A 25,966-nucleotide genomic window follows, 5' to 3' on the forward strand; every position below is an offset into this window, starting at 1 on the left:
TGGGGCAGCTGAAAAGCTTTCTGGGGCTGCAGTGATAGTCAAGTGGGTAGGGCGGCCTGGGCTCAGTCCCTGCCCCCACGAGTGGCCCCTCAGGCACCGAGAGCAGCACCCCCGAGTCAGAGCCAGGAGTCAGCCCTGAGCAGCGCCGGGCGCACCCCGACAGAGACAGCTAGGGAAAGTCTCAGATGCCCGGCTCAGCTCTTGGGCGCGTCGAGTTGCCGTGGGGACCTTCTCGGAGTAGCAGGGTTTTTGCTTCATGAGTTTTGACTCAAACTGGTGTAGAAATTAAAGGCTGAAAGGAAGACTTGAAGATGTAAGTTAGCACATGTGAACTTTTATATCAAATTCTTTATGTGCTTCGTTTTTTTAATACCCTTGAAACAATGTCATAAACAATGTAAAGAATTAATGGGCATTTTTTTGTCAAGGAATAATGTACATAGTTGAAATTATACTGGCAAAAATCAGATGTTGAGGGGAAAGTTATGATGTATTCAGTTTTTAAATTGTACTATTAATATGTAGCTTCATGTAGAATAAATATTCATATTTAATTTAGGTGCCATTGTAATATATATAAAATAAAATGGAACAATTTCTGTGGTTCTATAAAGGAATCGAAAAAGGAGTCATAAATAATTATAATACAACTTTTTTGAAATATTTTATGGGTCTGAAAATTGAAAACTTCCTAATAGGGAAAATTTTCTTAAATGAGAAATGAGGTAAATTAGTCCCGGAAATCTCAAATTGTAATATATCCATTGGGAACGCTGAGTGGGCCGTCCGTGTAAGTAAATGCTGTAGAATTTATAAAAACCAGGGGCTTGGGGGGAAATCTATCCGGCAACAGGGAGCAATGGCTCTTTCTTATTCTCAAATCCCACCTTGTGGGGAGGGGTGCCCCCTCGGGATGCGGGTCCCTGGGGTGGGACGGACACGCAGGGTCCCGGGGGCCTGGGGCCGGCTGCTCCCCAGCCCTGGACCCCCGTGGCCCCCACATCTCTCTGGGGCAGGCACTGATGTGGGCGGGGCCTGTTGCTTTTCCTCCTTGCTGGAGGCTTGCGGAGGGCCAGGTGGGCTGGGGGTGGGGAGAGCGGCCGTCCGCTGCATCTTCTGGCTGTGCCGGCTTCAGTGGCCTGGACCCTGGCCTCGGCTCTGCTGGGGTCTGCAGCGGGGCCCGTGCTGCCCCCCTGGAGCAGCGTCCAGCCAGGATATCCCGGGGGGCACAGGTGGAAACTGCACCTTTGGGGGCCCATCGAGAGAGCAGGAGGCCAGGCGCTGGGGAGGGCAACGGGAAGGGTGCAGGTGGGAGCCGGGGGGGCTGCATGCGGCTGTCGCACCCCGGGGCCTTGGGGGAGGCCAGAGTGGACCGGGTGGGAGCCCGGCGTTTGGGAACTTGAGTCCATGCCACCCGCTCTGTTCGGGGTTTCCCCCTTCCCTGCCCGGGAGGCTGGACGCCGGCTCCTCGGGTCGGCGAGGCCCTAACCCTGTCTCCCTCCTGCAGAGCCGTCACGCTGCAGAACCAGCTGGTGATCCTCGCGGCCACGCCCGGCGACGCTGGCGCCTACTACGCGCAGGCCGTCAACGAGAGGAGCGGAGAGAACAGGACCAGCCCGGCCATCAACCTGAGCGTAGCGCGTGAGTCGGCCTCCGCGGGCAGCAGCCGGGCTCACTGTCCTGGGGGTCCGGCGGAGGCCTCTGTCCGGGCACGGGGGTGTCACGGGGGTGTAGGGAACGTGACTGCAGCGGGACCCCCGCGTGTGCCGTGTGCTGTGGGAGTGAGAGGCCGCGGGGATGTTCATAGCTGCCGCCATGCAGGGCTGGGCTGGGCTGGGGCCACCCTGGGCAGGCTCAGGCTTGACTCCGGGCGCTGCCTGGGGGTCACTGTTAGCTGGGCTCAGGGGACCCTGTGGGTTCTGGGGATCGAACCCGGGTCAGCCACACGTGTGGCAACCGCCTTAACTCCAGCCCAATGTGTGTTTTTTAACAACAAAAATCTTTTGATTACGAGAAATTGTGTCTTTCTGCCAGATGGGCGACTCGGTGGGGCCGCAGCGGGTCCCTGCAGCTCAAACCTGCTCTCTCCTGCTGCGGCTTAGAGCAACCTCTGGCCCGAAGGCCGGGCCAGCAGCCCCACAGCAGCTGGTCCCAAAGGAGTTAATGTCAAGACATTTGGGTTTGGGGAAACTCGGTGTCCACGCCTGGTCTTTAACGGCCTCCAGAAATGCTCTGGCAAGGCCGACTGCCCGGAAGTGGCCAGGGCAAGTCAGGGCCAGGCCTCTGCGGCTCTGGCTTTGGCTCAGGGTGTGGCCAGGGGCAGGTGGCCTTCAGGATCTGAGTGTCCCACTCGGGTTCGCCTCCGTAGACCCTGCAGGCTGCCTGTCCCCCTGGAGGACGGGGCCCAGACCCTGGCATCCTTGTCAGTGTCACCGGAGTGTGGGGCCTGGGCCGACCCCTGGGACGGGCACCTCGGGGGCCCCTTGTCCTGCCACGGCCCTGCTGCAGGGAACGGCCTGCACTGCTCTCTAGAGCCTTACCACCAGCCACCGGGTAAGAGACCCACATGGCCAATCTGTCTGTCCAGGATCGTGAGAAAGGGGCCACTGTGTCATCAGGCGCCTGGTGATGGCCTTCACCAGTCCATGGGCACTCCTAGGACCCTTCGAGGTGCTGTGCTCCAGGAAGGTGGAGGCTGGTGGGTTCTAAGGCAGGAGTAAGGAAATGCGTATGTGTGCATGTGTGTGTGTGTGTGTGTTTGCATATGTGTGCACATATTGCACGTGCGTATGTGAGAGGAGTGGGTGGGCATGAAGATCCCTGTCTCAGTGAGGGGCCAGTCTGCCGCTCTGCCTACTGCAAAGGTCAGAGGAAATGGGGCCAGTCCTGTGAATTTGCAGGTTGCGGTGCCAATGCTGTGCCGTGGCGTTAGATAATTGAAAAATGTAAATTTTTCCCAATACTTTCAGTTTCTTCTCCAACCAAGGGGTATATTGGAATGAGCTCATACATATTATAATTAACTGCCTTGCATGCGGGCCTGCGTTACTTTAATCTTTCCATTGGCACCCAGGTAAATCGTGTCAGAGGTGAGCCAGCCGGAGCTGGTGATACGGAGGGACTAGTCCCGCGCTCCCGGGCGAGGTGTGGGTCACGGGCTCCTCTGGTTCCCTCCAGAACCCCGCCATTGGCCGCTGGGTTTAGTGGGAGGCTAAATGGCATTTTCTCGCTCAAGTTCTGTTCTCTAATCCTCTGCGGTCAGAGGCCCAGGGAGGCAGATTTCGGCTGAGCTTCCCTCGGGGCTGCAGGTCTGTCTTCTGCGGGGGGCCGTGGTTCGGGCCTTCCTGCAGCGCCCGGATTTCAGATGGAGCCAGAAATGCGGCGCCCAGGGCAGTGCTGCTGACGACGTGAGCCCCAGACTTGAGTCCTCCCTCCGGCCATATTCAGAGAAACGCCAGTGAGGCGACGGGACATTGTCACACTTGCCGGCCAGCACTTCGAAGGGTCAAAATGCCTTTGGTGACAGTAATTTTCAAAGACAAACACCCCCCCCGTGGGGAGTGGGGGGAGTGCTCTGTTCACAGTGCTCCGTGCACGCAGGAGACCCCCATCCTCCAGCGGGGACCCCCAGGGCCAGCCTGGCCGGGACACGGCCGAGAGGAAGAGCAGTGCTGGCCCCAGCAGCTCTGCTGGACATTCCCAGCCCGGCCCGTGTCCGGAACTGACTTTCCCGGCCACTGGCCCCCAGCTTGGGGCTGGCAACAGGCTTAGAGCATGCAAAGGGGCGTGAGGCAGCCCACTCCGTCATGGCAGCCTGCGGGGCCGTGTGGGGACAAGGGGCTTCCCGTTCCCGCGCTGCGCCCCTTTGGCGTGTGTCTGGTCGGTCGAGGAGGTAAATCGCCGCGTCTGACCCACTGTAGCCACCAGCCCGCCCGGCAGACGGGCTGGACCCGCCCCCACTCCTGTCCCCTGAAGAAATGTTTTACGCAGCTCGCCCGCCGGGGAGGTCGGTCTATCCTCCAGAACCCCGACAGCCGCAGACCCCCGCTGCCGGGCTCACACTGAGGCACTCACGTGCAGTGAACTAGGGGACCAGGTCTTGTGCGGTGACAGCCAGGGATTCCGTCACTCTGCAAAGAGGGGGTTTTACAGTGACCGGGGGAGCGGAGATGGGGGTCTGTGCGGTGACAGGGGACAGCGGGGGGCGGGGGTCTGTGCCGTGACGGGGACGGGGGAGTGGGGGGTCTGTGGTGATCAGTCAGTCCGTGCTTCAAGCCCGCGGCGCTCACCTTACTGACCGCGTCCAGCTTGAGCCGATTCTCGGCATGTCCCGTGTAATGAGATTCTCTGCCAGGATGAAGCTGAGATTAAGGAGGAGATGGCGCTCGCTCCTTCCGGCCGCCCTCCTTCATGTTAATGCCTCTTCTTCAAACAACATTTGCAGATAGAATATCATTTCAGCTGATCCCTTCAGGCAGACAAAACCTGGCTTTTAATTCTGAGGCCACTTAACATTCCTTTGTCCTCTGCAGCTCCCGGGCCTCAGGCCTGCTTGTCGGGGCTTTGAAAGTGGATGCGGCTCCTGAGCACCTGCCCCAGAAAACGCGGCCTTGTGGGTCCCGGGAAGGTTCTTATTTTCTCCAGCGTTTGCATCAAAGAGAGGAGGGAGGGACTAGCCTGGCAAGCGGCCTGGCCTGGCCGGGCTTCCCGGCCGAGAACCGTGGGCTGAGAGAGGAGTGGACGCCATCTTTCGGCTGCGCCCATGCCACGAGGAAACGGGGCAGCTGCTGGCAGATGAGGCCAGGAAGGAGCAGGTGTGCCCCGACACTGGTCCTGGGACCCCACGAGGGCGTCTTGCACCCAGAGGCCGGGAGCCATGCAGGGCTCCACGGGCTGCCCACGTGGGGCCACGCCAGCCGCGCCTTGGGCCCACGGCAGAGTCCCCATGAGTGGAGGTGTCGTGGCACGTGGCTTACCTGGCAGGGCGGGATTCGGGGCTGTACCCGTGGATGCTCTGGATGCAGCGTTTGTCCACGCAGTCCCGTGGGGTGTGGGGTGCCCAAGCTCGCCCCGCCTGACAGGAAGTGCCTGCAACGTGCCCGGAGTCAGGCTCACCAGGAGTGAGCACAGAGCCAGGAGTCAGCCCTGGGCATCGCCATGGGTGGTCCCAAAGCAAAAATAAATTAAAAGCCTCAAGGGCCGGCGCCATGACTTGCTTCTAAGCCCACGTGCTGGTCTCAGGGAGGCCTGGGGACAGCGGGCAGCGGCCTCCGGGGGGCCTGGCTCTCCTCTCCTGTCCCGTGGGCTCCCTCCCTTCCTGGTCTCCATTCCCTTTTGTTCTTGGCAAATCTCAGAGATTTGGGTGAAACTGGGACTTTATGCAACTTCAGGAAAACTTCTGGGTTGGCCTCTGTTCCCGAACCCGGGTCAGCCAGGGGCCGAGTCCTCACTGCACAGAGCCCTGGCGGAGCTGGGCCGAGTCTGGCACCACTGCCGGCTCTTCCCTCTGGTCCTCCAGCAGAGTCTGAGGCCCCAGCACCTGCACCGCCTGCCACTGTGCCTGTCACCTGCTCACTGGGCCCTGGCACTGGGCCACCTAGATGGTGCGTCCCGGCTCATACAATACCTCGTGACCCGGATGGTGCATCCGACTCATTCAATATCACACGACCCGGATGGTGCGTCCCGGCTCACTCAATACCACGTGACCTGGATGGTGCGTCTGACTCATTCAATACCACGTGACCCGGATGGTACCACGGGACCCAGATGGTGTGTCCCGGCCCATCCATTGCCACGTGCTGACAGATGGTCTCTTCAGCTCCTGTGTGCCACGTGGGCAAGGGTCTGTGTAAAGCCCCTGTTCACATTCGACTGTGGGTGTAACTCGGGGCCAAGCACTTGAGAGGCGTCTCGTCTCCTTGTTTCACCGGTTATACTGATTCACTTAGATTTGGATGAACACAAACCTTGCTTGAGGTTTACCTTCATTTTTTAGAGATTCGTTTCTAGTGAATTTTTAATAATTATGAAAATCTGTCACATGTTTATTTGCTTTCACTAATCAAAGGCAAATGGTATTTGAAACACTAACTTGATTCAAGAGAGCTGGGAGAGGGGGGAATCGGTGAGACACCGGGAACCGTCGCATAGGATGCCTCAGATCATACCCGGTCGGAAGAGTCACTGGAACCCCGAGTCCGGGCGAGGCGAGCACGGTCACGAAGGCTCAGAGCTCACACGTGTGTTTTTAATGGGCCGTCAGGTGTATCAAGTCCTTCGAACCGCCCGTGAAGCATTTAGATTCCTCCAGATACTCGCAGTCTGCGGGAGCGCCGAGGCCCTTCTGTGGAAATGTCCTCGCGTGCTGGAATACGAAGCAGAAGCGTCTTCGCAGGCGCTTCAGAGGACTTTGAAATCCTTTCCACGCCCGCTCAAGCCGCGGGCGCCCAGGCTTCAGCTGGGGCGCGAGGAGCGGGGTGCCCGCGCTGGTGGGGTCCCAGGGCTGTGAGCTTGTGCTCTGGGTAGTGACTTTGCCCCTGCCCCGCCCCGCTGACCCTGTGTGACGACCCGCTGACAGGGGAACCCAAGGCCCCAAACCCTCCAAAGTCTGGTTGGCTGAGATCACGAGGGGGTGCAAGCCCCCCCGGCCCCGGGCTCTCCCCTAAGGAGGAGCCACAGGCACTGCAGAGGGCTACCTCCAGCACGCAGCCTGGCCCTGGGCACCCCTCAGATGAGGGCGGCCGTGAGCCCCTGAGAAGGGTCGAGGCTGTGGGCAGCGCCATCAGCACAGCCCAGCTCCTCCCAGCCATCAGGGAAGCCGGGCTGTCCCTGCACTGTTCGCTCACATGTGTGCTGATCTCATGTGCTGACCACACATGGACAGGCGTGTGTGCTATGACCTCATGTGTGCTGTGATCTCATGTATGCTGTGGTCTCGTGTACAAGTGTGTGTGCTCTGATCTCATGTGTCCAGGCATGTGTGCTGTGATCTCACGTGTGCTGAGCTTGTGTGTACAGGCATGTGAGCTGTGAGTTTGTGTGTCAGGCATGTGTGCTGTGATCTCACATGTACTGAGTTCGTGTGTACAGGCATGTGTGCTGTGAGCTTGTGTATCCAGGCGTATGTGCTGTGAGCTCGTGTGTACAGGCATGTGTGCTGTGTGCTGTGAGCTCATGTGTACAGGCATGTGTGCTGTGAGCACATGTGTCCAGGTATATGTGCTGTGAGCACATGTGTCCAGGCATGTGTGCTGTGAGCTCATGTGTACAGGCATGTGTGCTATGAGCACGTGTGTCCAGGCGTGTGTGCTGTGATCTCGTGTGTACAGATGTATGTGCTGATCCCATGTGTACAGGCGTGTGCTGCAGCTCCCAAGGTCACAGTGGATCTGTCCGGGCGATTCTGCTCAGGGTGCAGATCTCCACACGGGGGGGAGGGGCGCCCGGGAACCCAGCAGCCCACGGCAGGTGCAGGTGGGCCGAGGGCTTACAGGCTTCTCCCGTTGTGGGAAGACGACCCGGGACCACTTCAGCAGGGGTTGCCTGGTCACTCCTTTGACAAACCATCACCGAGCCCGCAGCCCGTGCCTCTGCCCTGCTGTGTCGGGGGCCACTAGGGCAGCCGTCCCCTTGGCGCCGGGTCTGACCCCCCAACTGTCGCCCCCGCCCGGACAGCCACACTCGGTGGCATCGCTGTCAGCTAGAGCAGAGACGTAGGGGGCGTCCCACGTATTCAGAGACTGACCTCGCAGCTTCCGGGGCGCTGAGCACCACCGCGCCCGACTCTGCCCACCCCTGGAGGAGAGAGGCGGGGCCCGGCCCTGGGACACTCCACAGGTTCACTCACACCCGCCGCGCATGTCGCTGAAGGAACCCTGAGCCACGTGAGGGTGACGGCTGACAAGCCACAGAACTAGTTGTGGCTGTGAATGTGGGTTTCCCGGGAAAGCACTGCCCAAAAGTGGTGGCTGGGTCTGGCCCCGCCCCCCACAGCCTGCCCCCCTCGTCCTCGGCTCACACCTTCCGGGCCCATCTCTTGTCAAACGTGTGCACTGCTCTCCGCCTGCATCATTCTTGAAGTTTCCGAATTGCAGGCCGAGGGTTCCTTACCGTGCGGGGTTGGGTCTGATCACCACCAGGCCTCCAGGTCTCTGCCGTCCTGCGGCCCCGCCCGCTGTCACCGGAGCCTTACCGCTGAGCCACAGTGTTTATTACCCGTCACCCTCGGGGCAGCTACAGCTGTAATTAAACCCGGGATCTTCACGGCATGGCGGAGAATAGTGAACAAGCTCGGGATCTAGTCAGGGGGAACCGCCCCGCTCTGCAGGCCAGCACCAACCCAGAACACAGGACCTGGGTTTCGCTGTGACACTTCGTTCCCCCAGTGCTGGAAGAAGGAACTTACATGAGAAATAATAGGAGCCTGGGCCGGAGTGAGGGCACGGCAGGAAGGGCCGGTCCCTGAGCACCACCAGGAATGATCCCTGAGCACAGAGCCAGGAGTCAGCCCCGAGCACAGAGCCAGGAGTCAGCCCTGACCACAGAGTTGGGAGTGAGCCCCGAGCATAGAGCTGGGAGTCAGCCCTGAGCACCACCAGGTGTGGTCCAGAAACCAGAAAAGAGAAGAAAAACAAGAGAAAGAACCACCCTACCCCCAAAAAACAACCCTACAAAAACAACACCAGAAGCTGCCTGGAAAGAAGCAGGGGGCGGGGAGGGAGCCGGCCTGAGTCCCAGGGGCCCTGCAGGTTCCGGTGCATCGCGGCCCGGCCTGTGCTGGACACTGGCTATAGCGAACATCCCCCCAGTGCCTCTCTCCGGCCTCATCTCTGGGTCACTGTCCTTGGCGCTGGCGGCCCCTGGCCTCTGGCTGCGGCTGGCCAAGGGTGTGGGCCGGAAGCCCCTCTGTCCACTCCGTCCACTCTGTCCACTCCGTCCACTCACAGCCGTCGGGAAGAGCCTCCTCCCTATAGGTCCGGGCTGCAGCCCCCGTCCAGCCCAGCCAGGACCCAGGTCAGGGGTCGTGGGCAGCACTGTGGGGAGCGTCCGCCCTGCGCAAGCGTCTGGCGTCGTGAGGGATGTCCAGCAGGCCGGCCTGTCCCATAGGCCCCACACGCGAGCACTGACGGATGGGCTGCTAATAGAAGTTCTTTATCTCTGTGCCGCCGTGTGTGATTTATAAACATAAATTTCCGCAGCGCCGACATCTGTGCATGTGCTGCTGCCGTGCAGGAGCCCGCGTATGAGCTGGGTCGTGGCCTCGTCCCGCCAGAGCTCGTCTCCCGGGTGCCCGGCAGGGCCCGTCCAGCCCAGCAGAGCCCACGTGAGCTGGGGGCAGGCGGCACTCATGCTCCACAGCTCCTGTGCCACACGTGGCCTCCCCGGCGAGCTGGGGAGATGGAACTGGAGGCTGACGGACGCTTCCCACGTCGGAAGACACTGAGGACGCTCCCGTGGTAGGTGTGGCGTGCGTGGACAGCGTGGGCTTCCGGCCTCTGTCCTGGGCTCTGAGTCCTGCCCAGGGCCACCAGTAGCCCCAGGAGTCTCAGGGTGGACGGAAGGTCTGGAGGCCACGTGCCGGGCATGGGGACAGCACGTGGATTTCATATGTGACTTCGTTGCTGTGAGTGTTGGCGGGATTGTTCTAGAAGAGAACCCAGCACCTTGCAGACATGAAAGGAGTCGCCCAGGAAGCACCTGCCATGGGGTCCCCATGCCTCCCGGCCCACCTTACACCCGCACCAGACAGACAGCCCACCACGGTCCCCTGTGCCCCTGGAATGACCTGGAGGCAGCAGGACCAGACTACCAGGGAATACTCGAGCTGGCTGGGGGCTCTGGGAGATGCCGTGTCCCCTCGGACGAGTCTGGCTCAGGGCACGTGTGTGGGCCAAGGCCGCTGCAGGCACCGTGGCGGGTCGGTCGCATGGCGACGGGCAGAGAACTCTCTGGAGGAGGCGGAGGTCACCGGCCAGCGGCACCACAGCCCCCGGAGCTCTCGGGAGCTTGAGGAGGACCCAGGAGGCCACACCCCACACCCCACGGCCTGAGGATGTCCACGTGACTTCCAGCCCGGCCGAGGCCCTGTCAGCGCGTGAGTGACATGCCCCCAAGCTTCTCTGCTCCCCGCCACTTATTTATGAAATGAGGCTTCTCGGTGCATGAATTTATAAAAATGAAAGATAGACACGAAATGGATGCAGGGTACTTTTTCATTTTAGGTGGAAGCGGCATCATTCATGAGTGCAGGAGCTAATTAAAGATGGGACAGTCCCATTAATCTCATTAAGAGATGCCTTTTCAATAAAATTCTGCTTTTTGTATCCAGCGTTTGTCAAAATTTGTAATGATATGTATTGGCTTTATTATCACTGCTAATAATTACAGTGAAAAACCAACCCGGATGTTTTGAACATCTCAAGTTCTAGAATCACAGGAATCTGGGGAATTTCATGATAAGCTGCCCTTTTAGTACGGACAAGCATGGTAGCAGGTGATAAAAGGCTTTCGAGCTTAATATATATTACAGGAAATAAAATTTTGTGCCTGGCGTGAAGGAGAAGACAGTGGGCACCAAATCACAGTGGCAGTCGGTGCCCTTGGTTTTAAGAGTGGTCTGAGGCAGGAGTTGGCTGTAAGTAATACGCGGTGTTTAGATTCACGGCTGCCCGCCCTGCAGCGTCTGTCACAGCGAGACTTTCTGTGGCACGCTGGAGACCGGATGTAAGTGTCTGACTGTGACCCAGGATGATGGAGGGATGGCAGAGTCCAGCATTAGTGGGGGGAGGCTGCAGAGCCAGGGGACAGACTCCAACTGACCGAACAGACGGCGTGACTGGGAACCCGCAGGGAAGGGGGGTCTCGGGGAGGCGGGCGTGCACCCCAACCTGGGGTGGGAGTGGGGATTCTCGGTGGGCTGGGCCTGCCCCAGCCCAGGGTGAGAAATGGGGGTCTCGGTGGGCCGGGCGTGCCCCAGCCCGGGTGCCCTCAGCAGACGGCTCCGCTGGCCCGTGGCTCAGTGACGCCTCAGGAGGGTGGGCTCGGAGCCCTGCAGATGACAGGACTCACCTCTCCTTCCTCCCCACCCGGCCCCCAGGGAGAGGCGCCAGCATCTCATCAGCTCCCGGGAGCACGGGGCAGAGCACTGGGCACCCCTGAAAATAGAAGGATCAAACAGAAAGTAGCCCCATTGTGGGGCAGAAGGCTGCCGGCCCCCCTGGAGCCAGGGGCCCCCACCCCAGGGCAGACGGAGACACTCTTCCTGGATGGCCCGGGCGGAGCAGAGTGGGGGTCAGGGTAGACCCTGAAACCGCATCCTGGACTCTAGTGGGGTCCGGGAAGTTGGGTGGGGGCCTCCTGCAGCCCCTGGAGCCCCTCAGCCCCTTTGCCTCCTGGAAATGGGTCTTTTGGATGAGAGTCGGCTGGGGCTCGTGCCCCGGGGCTGCACCTCGGATGCCCATCGCCAGCCGAGGCCCAGGGACTCCTAGGCCGGCAGGAGCCCCTTTCCCGCCCCTGGTGCCCAGTGCCCACTACAGGAGCACCCGGGCTGCCCGTGCCACCGTGTCGCCCAGGTGGGTGTCCCGGGGCACTAATGAACCTCAACTTTGTCCCCAGCCTCTTACTGGGCTTCTGTTGTGGAGAAGCAAATGTTTAAAAAAGAAAAGAAAGAGAAGAAAAGAGCCCGTCACTCCCGTCAGACTGGGCTTTCTTCTCCGATGGACAGTTGCCTGCTTTCAACTCGAGATATTCCTTCATTCGTTTTAATTCTCTTTTCATCACATCTGATTTTTTTTTAATTCCTGATGCTTTTGATGAAAATTAATTAGTTTCTTTTAGAGGCAGCACGGCATTCTCACGGGCTCTGGGCGCTGTTCTTCAGAGCAGCAGGACCGGAGCCGTCTCGGGACTCGGGGTGCAGGTCTTTGTCCCGGGAGTCACCCCATACACAGTGGGGTGGGGCCTCGGGAATCTGGGCCTCAGTTTCCCTGTCTGTAAGGGAAGGAGTTTGAAGTGAGTGATTTTAGTTTCAGAAACAGAATAGGCGTGTGGGGGCCCGAGAGCGCCCAGCACTGGAGATGAGGCTGGAGCGCTCAGCCCTGCATCAGCCCATCGGGACGCGGCCTGCGGACTCTCCCAGCTGGGGCGACCCACAAGGCGGGTGAGGCGCTCGCCTGGCACGCAGCCAACCCGTATTAGATCCCTGACAGGCCCGTGGCACCCCAGTTCTCCCAGGACTGACCCCTGGGTGTGGCCCCAAAGCCAAAAAGTAAAATCAGCTTCTGTGGGAACGCTCGTGAGCTGCGGGAGTCGGGGTCCCGTGCAGTGGCCGCGCCCCTGGCTGGCGCAGCATGAAGCAGCAGGAATTAAGGCCTCGTGCTGGGCCCCGCAGGGCGGCCGAGTGCCCACTCTCCTGCCTGCTGGCGTTTGCTCAGGGCGCGGGCCTGGGTGTACCCACACCCAAGATCATGCTTGGTGCCCGCCCAGTGGCTTCCGGCCTGGAGACCGTCGTGCGAGGCACCAGGACCTTCTGTCCCGCATCCCGTGGGGGTCTGGCCACCGGGGGTACCTGTCGCCACCAGCAGCTCCCAGGCTGGGCGGGGGTCATCGTCTCTTCGGGTCCATCTGGGTGACGCACCCACGGCTGCATGAGGGAGAGAGGCCGAGGGTCAGCCTGGCTCTGCAGAGGCCCCAGCGGCCCCCAAAGCCCACTCAGCGTGGGGTGATGGGACGGCGGTGACAACTCAGCCCGAAGGGGCGCCCCAGCCTGAACCTTGAGACATGGCCGGGGCCAGCACACGGGGGGCTCTCTGCGGGCCCCCGACAGACACGCCCTGCAGGGAGCTGGCCCCCCGCCCTTCTCCCTGCCCTCCTGCCTGCCCAGGCCCAGGCGCCCACTGTCACGAGGAGACCAGGCCAGCCACGTAGCCGAGTGGCATTTTAATTTTTATTTAATTATGAGTGATTAAAGAAATACTTTTCACCACTGTCCCAGTTAGGTTTTATATATGGTTGATTATTACTAGGAAATGCTAAAAACTGCCGTTGCAATCAAAAATTCTGATCAAATGTGATGGACCCACTTTAAAAAAAAAGTCACATATGTACATCATTAGCAATTCAGAATTTTACGATATGTGGTAGAATTTTCACTTATTAGAGCAAAAATTACCATTTTATTAAAATGCATTGAAAGCTTGTTAAAAGCAGACAAATGTGGTCTCTCCCGTTAATAATCAGTTTTCAGAAGACAGTGCCTTTTGGAGCCATGGGATGGTCGTCTTTAAATTAAATTATTTGGTCATATTAACATTTTAATGACGGACTCCATCCTCCTATTTCTTAAGGAACTGATCTTCTATTTCTGCTTCATGCTAATCACATTATGTGGATTTAACATACTTTGAATCTCCACTGAGACGTCCGTGCTCCAAGTTCAGTGCTCAGGAGGCGCCTTTCCCTGTAATGGAGACCTAGGGGTTCCCGAGAACCGAGCCCAACAGCCATTGCTCAGATGTGGGTTGGGGGGGGTGCCCAGGGGCTCTGGGTGTCCCAGACTGGCCTTGAGGGGCACCGAGGCGGCCGTGGAAACAGCCCTGGATGTTGCGCTAAACGGCTGAACCGTCTCGCTAACCCCAAGGAGAGAAGCGGAAGATCTAAGTTGACCTGTGAACAAGACCCATAACAGAGGCACCGACGTCCACCCACGCTGGACGGCTGGGCCCCACCTCTGCTCTTCCTGGAGCAGCTGCGGCCAGCACCGGGGCCCGAGGCCGCTCCCGCCGTCATTGACCGACTGGGTGCCGTGGGCTGCGGGCACGGGCGGTACCTGGGCAGGCGTGGGGCAGCCCTGGCCCGTCGCTGTCCGGTCTGAGGCCCAGTCTCCCTGCTCGCTCTCTCCACTGCGGCTTTAGGTTCCTGGGACACTCGGTCACGGGCGCGTCCCTGGGCCGGCCTGGGGAGGCCTGGGCAGCCGGCCAGCCAGGGGAGGGCGAGGCCCCGGGGCACCACCACTGCCCCGTCATGAGCTGGGACAGCCCTTTGGGGAGCTTCTCCTTGAAACTCGGCTGCTTGCGGGAGGACAAGCAGCTCCGACTCCGACTCTAACTCCCGGCCCACGTCCCTCTGTCACGGGAGACCCCAGGGCAGGCGTGAGCGGGCGGGGACCTCTGCTTCGGGGTGGAGGGCAGGTCCCCATCGCCCCTGCAGGGCCTGGTTCCAGGCCGGCTCCTTTCTCGGCCTGGGGAGGCTGGACAGGCCGGATCCCTGCTCTGTCCCTCGTCACCACCCAGGGCCCTGGGGACACGCCATGACGAGGTGCAGGGCTCTGTGCGAGGACCTCCACAGAAACGCATCAGGAGGCTGATGTCCACGCGGGGCTGCGTGGGAGGGTGGACAGTCCAGCCCGGCTGCCGTCTCGGGCCTCCCAGACCCGTGGACAGGCAGGGTGGGGGTGCTGCTGGCTTCAGGCCACAGCAGCCTGCTCCTCCCGGTCGGGGCGGGGGAGGGGGACGCCAGGCCTGTCTGTGTGGACGGGACCGTCCCATCTCACGGCCGGGAACTGTGTCACAGGCTGGCGCCTCCCGTCCTGCCCAGCCACAGGTCAAGCCCATCACCAGTGTGTCCCCTGCTAACAGGGACCTGGGCCTGAGGTGACGCAGTGGCCACCTTCCGGAGAACAGACGAGAAGATCATTCAGGGAGAGTGGGAAGCAATTTCGGAAATGTATTGCTCATGAAATTTTAAAAAGTCATGCAACTGCGCTCGCGAGCCTGTATTTATTAAGGGACGTTAAGGTGACAGTTAGATCTTAGCCTACACGTTTTCTTCTGAAGCTCTGGGACAAATACTTCAGGGGAGGTGGGTCAAAGGGCAGCTAAGAATTGCTGGGACCCAGGGCCAGGGAGGGCGGGCAGGGCTGGAGGCGCTTACCTCACGTGTGGGTGACCCCATTTGGCCCCTGCCACGTGGCCCCTGGGCATTGCCGGGAACATCCCTGAGCCTCCCCCCAAGAATCTCCAGAGACCCCCAGAGAGACCCCCATCTCCCGTCTCCCATCACTTAGGAAAGCCTGGCCATGATAGAAATGAAGTAAGTCCATCAGGAACGGGAAAATACTATGTATTATGTATGTGTCAAATCTAGAAGGTGAACTCAGAAACGGTCGCGGGGGAAGGGGCTGTTGATTGAGGGCGCTCAGGCTTCCCTCGGGCTCTTAAACGTTCCCACCTCAGAACCGAATGGGCCTGAGAGCGGGGCGTCAGCAGATAAGAGTCATCCTGCAATAAAGAGATGTGTCGGACCAACACGTCATACACTGTAAACTTACACCCTGTAAAATGTCAATTATATTTCAGTAAACCTGGAAAATAAAAATAACAACGATCGGCGCTGACAGGTCTTAGATGAAAGGCCTCCGCGGGAGAAGGGCCCAAATTGCTCCTGACACACCTTCTCACGGGGCGTGTTTGCAGGCGCTAACGCTGATGAAGTATTACATCACGCTCGGTGCCTCCCTTTCAGCGGAAAACTGAACTTGAGGGGGAAGGAAATTGGCTGGACTCACTATTAAATCTAAATGTGTTTATTGTTGGTGCCATGAGCAGAACTGAAAACCTTTTGTTGTTTGGCTTTTGGGTTCTGCGGGGGAGGCTCCTTGGGCCCCTGAGTTGGCCCCGGGTCAGGGTCCGCCTCCCGCTGAATCCGAGCAGGTCTGACATGCCGTGAGAGTCGGGCCCCTGATGGGGCTTTGGGAAACACTGGCGTAAGAGAAGCGTACACGGAAATGTACAGCTGGGGGCTGGAGCAATAGCACAGCGGGTAGGGCGTTTGCCTTGCATGTAGCCGACCTGGGTTTGATTCTCGGCATCCCATATGGTCCCCTGAGCACCTCCAGGAGTGATTCCTGAGTGCAGAGCCAGGAGCAACCTCTGAGCATCGCCAAAAAAAAAAAAAAAAAAACAGAAATGTACAGCAATCGGAGCAGGTTGGGATCGACTCAGGGGTCTGTGCCTCAGGGTCAGAGGGCACCAGGAATGGTGCCAGTGACCAGAGAGGCCTGGGGGAAGGTTTGCTGCAGTGCCCCTCTGAAGAGCCTTTAGGGAAACTGAGTCCCACGGGAGCTGCAGGTGGGCAACCCTGGGACAGAGACTGGGGGCGGGCGGCTTGCTGGTCAGCGCCAGGGCAGGGGACACTGCCTCGCAGGACCTGCCAATGGAGATGTCTGACACTTTTGCACTCCCTGAGGGGCAGCACGGGAGAAGTCAGGCCCGTGTTGGGCAGGGCCAGGCCCGTGGCGTCCCCAGGTGCGACCACAGGTGTCGGGACTGACTCACCGCGCAGTCTTGGGTTAGGGGCTGTGACTTCGGGGAGGAGGGGTCTGCTCACTGCGGGGTGGGGGCTGCTGACTGGGGTGGGGTCTGCTCATGGGAGGGGGTGCAGCCCCAGACCCTCCTTTCCTGCCCCTCCCAACCTCGTGTCCCTTCTGGCATCTCAGCCCTTGCCCTGCCCTGCCCGCTGCTCTCCTGCCCTACCCCCTCCCCGCTGATGCAGTTCCCACTTGTGCTTCCTTGGGATCACCTGGGAGGGCCCGGCTGAGACTCGCTGCCCTCCAGACCCCTTAACTCTGTGAGACGGTGCACATGGTCACAGGAAGACCACATGTGTCACGGAACTGACATATATCTAGGAGGGGGAAGAACTTCTGAGGGACCTCGACAGGGAGGTGAGGGCCGGGGTGAGGAGATGTGGGCCCTGAGGTGGAGCTGCGTGCCAAGTGCTCCAGGAGCACCCACTCCCTGGACACTGCCAGGAAGCAATGGAATGCATCGTTCGAACACTGTTGGAGGGAGCCAGCTCTGACCGGATGAGAAGGTGGTGGCCTGTCCTCCCCAGGGCTGGCAGGAGCGTGTCAGAGCCCGAGGTAATTTCTGAGATTGATTTATAAAACAATCAGAGTCAATTAAGGCTTTAATCAGCAGAGTATCAAACTTGCCGTGGCTCGTGACCAATCCTGCGGCCTGGCCTGTGCATGCAGAACTCAGCTGAAAAGAAAACAATTAAAGACACAATTGCCCGCCTGATTCCTGCCTCAGAAGAGCTCGTGGAAGACAATCCACGCAGCTCGAGGGTGCAGGCGCCCCGGGGAGAGCGTGGCTGAGCGTGGCCGGAGGCAGCCACCAGCCAGCCCCCAGCCCGGCAGAGCAAAGGCTCGGGAACTTTCTGTCTGAATATTCTTCAAAGAAAGTTCCAGCAAAGCTTGTTGTGAACCAGCATCTCCCTGAACCACGCGTCTGGGGCTCTGTTTGCACAGGAAGTGAGCAGTGGCCCTTGTGGGTCAGACCGTGGACGGGCCCCAAGGCCACCGGAGCCGTCAGCTCGAGGACAGGCCCCATGCAGCCTTCGAGGCTCTGCTGGGACACAGGCCACGCACACGGGTGTGGGTGCCAGCATGTCGATGCCCTGGTCTGCGGGCACCAGGCCCCCTCCTGGGGCTGGGCTGCCATTGGCTCCCGCTGCCTGGGTCTGCTCTGTCCGCCTTCCGTGTGGGCACCCCATCCTAGCTGCACGTCGGGCCCTCGGAGCGGGCACCTGTGCCCTGGGACGGTGCCCGACGCTGACGCTAGGAGCACTGGGCGGGGGCCCGGCCTGAGACGGCGGTGGCGGCTGGGGAGCAGGTCACGGTGGGGGAGCACCCGCCCGCCAGTGGGGAGGACCCTCTCCAAGCCCTGGAAGCTGAGCAGCTGGAGGGCCGGCTAGAGCCAGTGGCCCCTGTGGGCAGCTCGCAGCCACGCTCCACCATGGCCAAGGGCACCTGCCCCATGCCCCAGGCTCACGTCCAGGCCCTGCCTGGCCCGATTACCTTGCTAGGGCCAGCGCCTTGTCCCCCAGGCCAGGCCACTCGCATCCAACCAGACCCAGAACTAAGGCACTGGGTGGCAGCCTGGGCTGGAAGGACACTGGCTGGGCGGGGCCATCTGCAGGTGGACCCGACAGGGGGAGAAGCAGCTGCCTGAACGTCTGGACCAGCCGGCTGGCTGCTGCCGGTGGGGCTCGGGTCTGCCGACTGCAGCCGTGGCTTCTGCTACTGGAACTTTCCAGAACATCCCTGGCGCCCTGCACCCGGCCACTGCCGCGTGCGTGCAGAGCTGCGAGCGCTTCATCCCGCTGTCAGGCTTTGTCCACGGCGGCTCCCACGGAGCTGGCACTGCTCTCCTGTTCTTCACAGAAGACATAAATATTTCCCGGCAGACCGTTAATTACCCTCTCTGCAGCGCCGCCGCGCCCACAGCCTGCCCGAGCCCCGAGCACGCTCCGTGGCGGGAGTGCCGTCCGGCTTCCCAGGTTCGGCTTCGTGTCCACGCCGGCACGGCGGCTTTCACGGTGAAGGATGGCAGCTCGGCACGACGGGCCCAGGTCAGCCTTATTAACTGGGAGGAAACGTCACGGAGTGGCTGGGCGTTCCCGCCGGGCACGCCACTGTTTGCTGGTTACTCACGAACAAGAAGCAGGTCTGTCGCTGGCCGCGGAGCCTGACAGCAGGGCACGGGGCGGAGGCTGGAGCCGGCACGCGTGTCAGGGAGCCTGAGGGTTTTAAATACCACCAAGCCGACCCTGGAGATAATGAGACTGAAACCATCCTATGGGCAGCTAAGCTATGTATAAAATAATAGCCAGGAGAGAGCGCCTCATCAAGGCCGCTGACGGCCGGCTAATAGACTCGCTACATTTTGGGTGGAAACAATCTGCATCACTTTTGATCAGACTGTGGCCTGATGTCTCCACAAGCAGCGCGGTGACGTGTCTCCACGTGCCAGAGCCAAGTCCCGACTCCATGCCTGGTCCACGGGGACGGACGGCCGGGTCTCCCCAGCTGAGCGTGGCGTCTACACTCCACTTACCCTCCCCCCAGGGCAGCCGGAGACCCATCGGGCTCCTCGCAGTGTAGACACCAGCTCCTTCTTGCTGCCCTGTGCCTGCTCTGCCCCCGACCCCCTGGCAGATAAACGAGGGCCCTCGCCCTGGAAAGGGCTGCTGGCAGGGGGGCTGCGGGGAGGAGTGCCTGGGACAGCGGAGCAGAGCCAACCAACGCTGGTGACCGTGTGGAGGGATCTGCTTTCACAGAGGACGGGCCAGCACCGGGGGTGAGGCCTGGGCCCCCTCACACCTCAGGCCGGGCAGCGGGCGCGTGGCCTCCCTCCAGGCCTCCTGGGGGCCAACCTGCGGCCCCTGCTCAGTAATCCCCTCTCCCTCAGCCGGTGAGAGGAGACAGGAAGTCCGTCTGTCTGTCTGCCTGAAAGGTAAGCGGCGTTAGCGGGGAGGGCGCGGGCCGGGTTCGCAGCCCGCCCGGTTCGATGCCCTGAACCCCGAATGCTCCCAGGGCACGGCCAGGAGAGGCCCCGCGCGTGGCCGGGCGTGGCCCTAAATACAGGAGCCCCAAAGGAACGCCTGTCCCCTGAGACAGTTCGGGCGGAGCCTGGCACTGGGGGCGCCAGAGAGCTGCTGGGTTTGGATGCACTGAGAGTTCCCTTGCGTGCAGATGTATCCAAATGTATCCAAATGTATCGCCCTGGCGCTCTGTCTGACCCTGGCGGCGGTTTCCAGGGGAAGCTGGGGGTCAGGCTCCGAGAGCTGCTCTCAGGTGAGGGACGCCGGCCGCCCCCCTGACGGAATATGCATACACGTTTCTTTTTTGAACCACATAATTCTATTTATAAGATAGAAATTTGAGTCATGTTCTCTACAAATGATAGTTGGGGGTTTGACAGCAAAGGAGCGTAATGAGCCCTGAGGGGCCATGGAAGTAACCTGTGCTTTGACCGGAGGTAGGGATCCTTTCTCCACCCCCCCCCCAACACACACACTATTTTATTGACTCACCTCAAGATACACAGTTGCAGAGTTATTCATGTTTGGGTTTCAGTCATACAGTGTCCCAACACCCATCCCTTCTCCAGTGCACCCTTCCCACTGCCAGTGTCCCCAGTTTCCCTCCCGTGCCTCCCCCTGTAGGCCTGCCTCTATGGCAGACACCTCTCTCTCTGTCCCCCTTCTCCCTCCCTCCCCCTCTCTTTCCTCTCCCTCTCCCCCATCTCTCTCCATCTCTCTCTCCCTCTCCCTCTCTCTCTCCCTCCCTGTCCCTCCCTCTCCCTCCCTTTCCCTCCCTCTCTCTCCCTCTGTCTCTCTCTCTCCCTCTCTCTCCCTCTCCCTGTTCCTCCCTGTCCCTCCCTCTCTCTCCCTCTCCCTCTCTCTCTCTCCCTGTCCCTCCCTGTACCTTCCTCCTTCTCTCTCTCTCTCTCCCTCCCTCTTTCTCCTTCCTTTAGACACTGTGGCTTGCAGTACCGCTATGGCAGGTTATCATGTAAATCCCCTCCCTCCTTTCAGCACTCAGTTCCTGTCCAGAGTGATCATTGTCATAGTGGTCCCTTCTCTGTCCTGACTGCCTCACCCCACCTCCACCCCACTGTGGCAAACTTCCAACCATGGATCAATCCTCATTTCTAATGTCTTTGGGTATTATTCACATAGTGTGTTGGCATCGTTTTTTTATCTCACGAATGAGTGCATCATTCTATGTCTGCCCCTCCCTCTGACTCATTTCGCTCAGCACGATACTCTCCATGTCCGTCCATATATAGGCAAATTTCATGACTTCATTTTTTTCCTCACAGCTGCGTAGTATTCCACTGTGTAGATGTGCCATAGTTTCTTTATCCAGTCGTCTGTTCTAGAACATCTCTTCTAGGGCACTTGGATTGTTTCTAAATTTTGTCTACTGTGAATAGTGTACATGAACATTGAAGTGCAGATGGCATTTCTGTGTTGTGTTTTTGAGCCACTTAGGTTAGATTGCCGGGAGTGGTGTTGTTGGGCCATATGGAAGCTTAATTTCTAGTGTTTTGAGGAATTGCTGTATTATCTTCCCAAAGGCCGGACCAGTCAGCGTCCTCACCACAGTGAGTGAGGGTCCCTCTCTCCCCAGCCACACCAGCAGCCGTTGTTCTCATTCTCTTGGATGTGGGCCAGGAAGGTGATGTCTCACTGTCTTCTTGATCTGCATCTCCCTGATGATCAGTGATGCAGGGCATCTTATCATGCACCTTTGAGTCTGCCCTACAAACCAGCACCAGAGAACTTTACTACATGGTTCACAGGATTTCCCAGGACTAGATTTATACACAAAACAGTTGTTCAGATTTAAAAAAAAAAAGATCTGGATGGAAAAATGGAGAAATTTAGATTTTTATCCCAGTTTGTACTATATTATGTAAGATAACTTCCTTCCCTGGTCCTCAGATAGGTAAGTCAAGACGCTTTTATTAAAGACATTTTTGTATTGCAAGTGTGAGATTCTGTGCTTTAATAAAAATAAACCGGAAGAGCCTGGCAAGTGTATTCGATATGCAAAATACAGTAACAATAACAGGTCTCATTCCCCTGGCCCTGAAAAGAGCCTCCAATCGTTGGAAAAAACAAGTAAGGAGAGGCTGCTAAAATCTCAGGGGTGGTACGAATGGAGACGTTACTGGCGTTCGCTCGAGTAAATCAGTGAACAATGGGATAACAGTGCTACAGTGACAGTGATACAGCCTTTTGACCATTGGTATTTCTTCTCTGAGGGAATTTCTGTTCATTTCTTCTTCCCATTTTTTAATGGGGTTGGATGTTTTTCTCCTGTAAAGTTCTACCCAGCCTCATATAGCTTTGATATTAACTCCTTTTCAGATGTTTTTTGGATTGAGGCAATGGTACAGCAGGTAGGGCAGCTGCCTTGCACATGGCCGCTGACTCAGGTTCAGTCCCCGGCATCCCACATGGCGCCTCAAACACTTCCAAGAGTAATTCCTACATGCAGAGCCAGGAGTGACCCCTGAGCATTGCTGGGTGTGACAAAAGAAAGAGAGAAAGAGAGAGAGAGAAAGAGAAAAAGAGGAGGGGAGGAAGGAAGGGAGAGAAAGGAAGGAAGGGAGGGAGGGAGGGAGGGAGGGAGGGAGGGAGGGAGGGAGAGAGAGCAGCTTACCAGATGGGTGTTGGGTAAATAACTTTTCCCATTCTGTGGGCTGGCTTTGTATCCTGGTTGTCATTTTCTTTGAGGTGCAGAAGCTTCTCAGTTTAATGTAGTCCCATTTGTTTATCTTGTTTTTTTTTACTTGCTTGATCAGTGGTGTTTCATCCTTGAAGATACCTTTAGCTTCAATTTCATGGAGAGTCCTGCCTATGTTTTAATTGCTCTGCCCATGTTTTCCTCTATGGTATTATGGATTCATCTGATGTTGAGGTCTTTAATCCACTTTGATTGGACTTTTGTGCGTGACATTAGAAAGAAGTCAGAAGTCTGAGTTCATTTCTTTCTTTTTTTGCATGTAGCTGCCCATTTTTCCTAGCACCACTTGTTGAGGAGGCTTTTCTTGCTCCACTTTGTATTTCTTGCTCTCTTATCAAAGATTAAATGCTCATATATATTTGAGGGCCCATGTAAGGATATACAATTCTATTCTATTGGTCTGCCTTTATTCCGATATTGTGGTAGTTTAATTATTACCACTTTGTAGTACAGTTTGAAATTGGGAAGGTGATGCCTCCCATCTTCTTTTTCCCAAGGACCCCTTTAGCTATTTGTGGGGGCTTATTGTTCCATATGAATTTCAAGAGTGTTTGATCTATTTCTTTGAAAAGTGTCCTGGGCATCTGTAAGGGATGGCACTGAATCTGTATGATGCTTTGGGAGCGTTGTCATTTTGGAAATGTTAATTCTCCCAGTGCATGAACAGGGACTGTGTCTCCATTTCCTTGTGTCCTCTTTTATTTCTTGAAGTAGAATTTCATAGTTTTATTTGCATAAGTCCTTCACCTCTTTAGTTAAGCCAATTCCGAGGTACTTGATTTTCTGGGGCCCCTTTGTGAACGGGATTGTTTTTGAATTTGTTTCATTATTTGTATATTGGAAAGCCATAGCCTATTGTGTCTTGTAACCTACCCTTTACTATACAAATCTATTGTTTCCAGGAGCTTTTTTATAGAGTCTTTAGTGTGTACTCAGAAAAGAAATATGTGGCGTGGTCTTTCTCCCAACATGAGCCGCTTCCCCACCCCAGCCTATGGCCGCCACGACAGACCCATGAAGGAGGGAACAGGGCCGCCAGGCAGACAGAGATATCTCCAGCAAGACCATCCGCCTCGGGGTGAAATACCGTCTGGAAGTGCGGTGTCTCCTTTCCTTAGTCCAACAACCATTGAAGCACTCCTCTTAACTCTACTTCTTAATGTTAGTCATTTTGTATGGACACAGTAAGAGATACATTGAGCTTGTAGGGTGACTCTCCTGGGGACATCTCACTGTAGATCCCAGACTACAGTGCTCAGGCCAGATTAGTCCTTTCTAACCCTAGCAGGGTCCTTGTCCAGTCACTTATCTTTGGATCATGACAGAACTTGTCCATGACCGTGCTCTTAACTTATAGTTAAGTATTGATGGCACTTGGCCTGGCCCATTTCAATGCCAGCTTGCCCTTGGCATCCAGTCCCTCTTCAGGACCCTGCTTTTGGCATGCTAGGAACTAAGGGCAACTGAGGCTTAAGTAGAGTAAATATAACGGATGCCCAGGAGTGAATATTATTCGGAGTTAGTTAACTCCCAAGTTACAAAAGCATAGCAAAAACTGTCTTCCCGTGTCTATACAAATAGGACATTTTTCTAAAGTTACGATGTGAGGACATAAGGGAAGGGGAAAAGCAATATTTCACTTACAAATACAAATCCAGTGTCCTAGAAGGTTCTGACCTTACAAGTCAACAGAGTCTGATTTGGGAATACAGATGATTGGCCGGTTGGGGTAGCAGAGCACAGAGAAGAGGTTACAGATAAACACAGAGGAATGGGAGTGCCTGGGGAGCACTGTGATGGGTGTAACCCAATAAGCCTAAGTTCTCTGTGGCCAAAGAAATAGGACATACCAATGTTATCCCACATTTAGGATTTCTAAATGTAGTATCATGCCATCTGCAAATAGTGAGAGCTTGACTTCTTCCTTTCCTGTCTGGATGCTCTTTGTGTCAACTTTTTGTCTGAAATACTTTCAGATTTTCAGGAGCGCAAAGACAGTTTGGAATCTTTTCAATCTCATTTCTCACCACCAACATGGAACTGAAAGCCAGTCACTTGCCCAGTCTCAGGGATCGACATTCACACACTAGAGCTGCCTCAAGTACCGGTCATCCAGCTGCCACTCATCCCACCTGCTTTCCGCTGACTCCCGAGTCCTGAGGTGGCTGTCCACTGGGGCCAGCACCCGGGACCCCTTCTGCTCCGTGATTCCTTGTGATCTGAGGTTCTGAGAGGTACTGGCTGGCACTAGTTGAGATTATTCTGTTGGAACTGAATGAATTCTAGATCAAATTGAAGAGATTCTGGCAGCCTCCAAGCTTCTGTTCCATGAAGATGGCATGCCTCCCGCTCCCACTGGGTCTCGGTTTGCTGTTCCATGAAGATGGCATACCTCCCGCTCCCACTGGGTCTCGGTTTGCTGTTCCATGAAGATGGTACACCCCCTGCTCCCACTGGGTCTTAGGTTGCTGGTCAGTAACACTTTGTAGATTATACAGAAAATAGAGAAGATTGTACATGAACATTTGGTAGATTATGTAGCAATAAAATACATCCTGCATTTGTTTTTCACTTATTCTTTTTTTCATGCATTTGTTTTTGTGGTTTTTCATTTTTAAAATTTATACTTGTGTGCCTCATCTTTAGGGTGATAGATTAAAGGGGTTAACTTCCCCTTTTCCTGGGGGCCGGAGCGATAGCCCAGCGGGTAGGGCGTTTGCCTTGCACGCGGCCAACCTGGGTTCGATCCCCGGCATCCCATATGGCCCCCCAAGCACTGCCAGGAGCAATTCCTGAATGCAAAGCCAGGAGTAACCCCTGAGCATCGCTGGGTGTGACCCAACAAAGAAAAAAAAAACTTCCCCCTTCCCATTGCTTATTGCTGATGTTTAGGAATACCTTGATAGATTGACTTCATATCCTGGCATGAAACCAAACACACCTTTCAGCCAAGGCGCTCAGTGGTAGATCGTTGGAATGTTTCTGCACAGACCCTTCATCACAGAGAAGTTTCATGTCCCCCAGCTGCCCTGTCCCTTTCCAGGCCTTGCTGTGTGTCGGGATCGCAGAGGCTGTGCGAATGAGCAGGGTTCAAGTGTCTTTTCCTTGTTTCTGATCTTACAGGAAAAGCACCGAGATTTCTTTTTTTTTTTTTTTTTTTTTTTTTTTTTTTTTTTAATTTTATTGAATCACCATGTGGAGGGTTACATAGTTCTCAGGATTATGTCGGTTATACAGTTCTCAAACACCCTTCACTTCACCAGTGCCCATCTTCCATCACCAACCCCCCCAGTATACCTGCCGCCCCCTCCCACCTCCTCAGTCCCAACCCTTGCACATGATATGTTTCACTTCGTTTACGCCTTATTTCGATTACATTCCATGTTTCAACACACAACTCACTACCGTTGTTGGGGTTTCCCCCAAAAAAGAAAAGCAGTCCTATTGCCAAGGAGGCATTTGATAGTTCTCCATTGCTAAGAATATAGAGATATTAAGTCCCGCTGTTTGTTACATAGTTTTTCTTTTTCCCCCTTGCCCCGCGCCACCGAGTTCACGCCTGTTTTAGTAATCGCCACGCTGCCTGACAAGGGAAAAAAAAACCGAAAAGGATGGTTATTTCCCGTCATCAGCAGGCGTGGGGCTCTGGCTTAGTTGATAGACTTGTAGAGTATCTGCAAGCAGTCTCTGGAACCGACGGTCTTGCGCTGGTGTCGGCTCCGGCTCGAGATTCCACCAGCGTCCCGCTGTTCCTTGTACATAATTTTTCCCCTTATATCCCATTCCCACGCCACCAGGTCTGTTTGCTTAATGGACATCACACTGTAGTTGATGACACACCGCGTTTCTTCCCGAGAAAGAAGA

The 25,966-nt window shown here is 56.8% G+C and overlaps 1 protein-coding gene across 2 annotated transcripts in view; it reads left to right on the forward strand.

Moving 5' to 3' along the window:
- Positions 1 to 25,966, forward strand: part of SDK1 (sidekick cell adhesion molecule 1) — a 465,276-nt gene that overhangs the window by 362,280 nt on the left and 77,030 nt on the right. For both annotated transcript variants that reach the window (XM_055136343.1, XM_055136344.1), the window contains exon 5: positions 1,508 to 1,641. In XM_055136343.1, the coding sequence (XP_054992318.1) occupies positions 1,508 to 1,641 (134 nt within the window). The remainder of the gene's footprint in view (positions 1 to 1,507; positions 1,642 to 25,966) is intronic.

This window comes from Sorex araneus, chromosome 4 (assembly GCF_027595985.1).
Source record: "Sorex araneus isolate mSorAra2 chromosome 4, mSorAra2.pri, whole genome shotgun sequence".
NCBI classification, from domain to species: domain Eukaryota; kingdom Metazoa; phylum Chordata; class Mammalia; order Eulipotyphla; family Soricidae; genus Sorex; species Sorex araneus.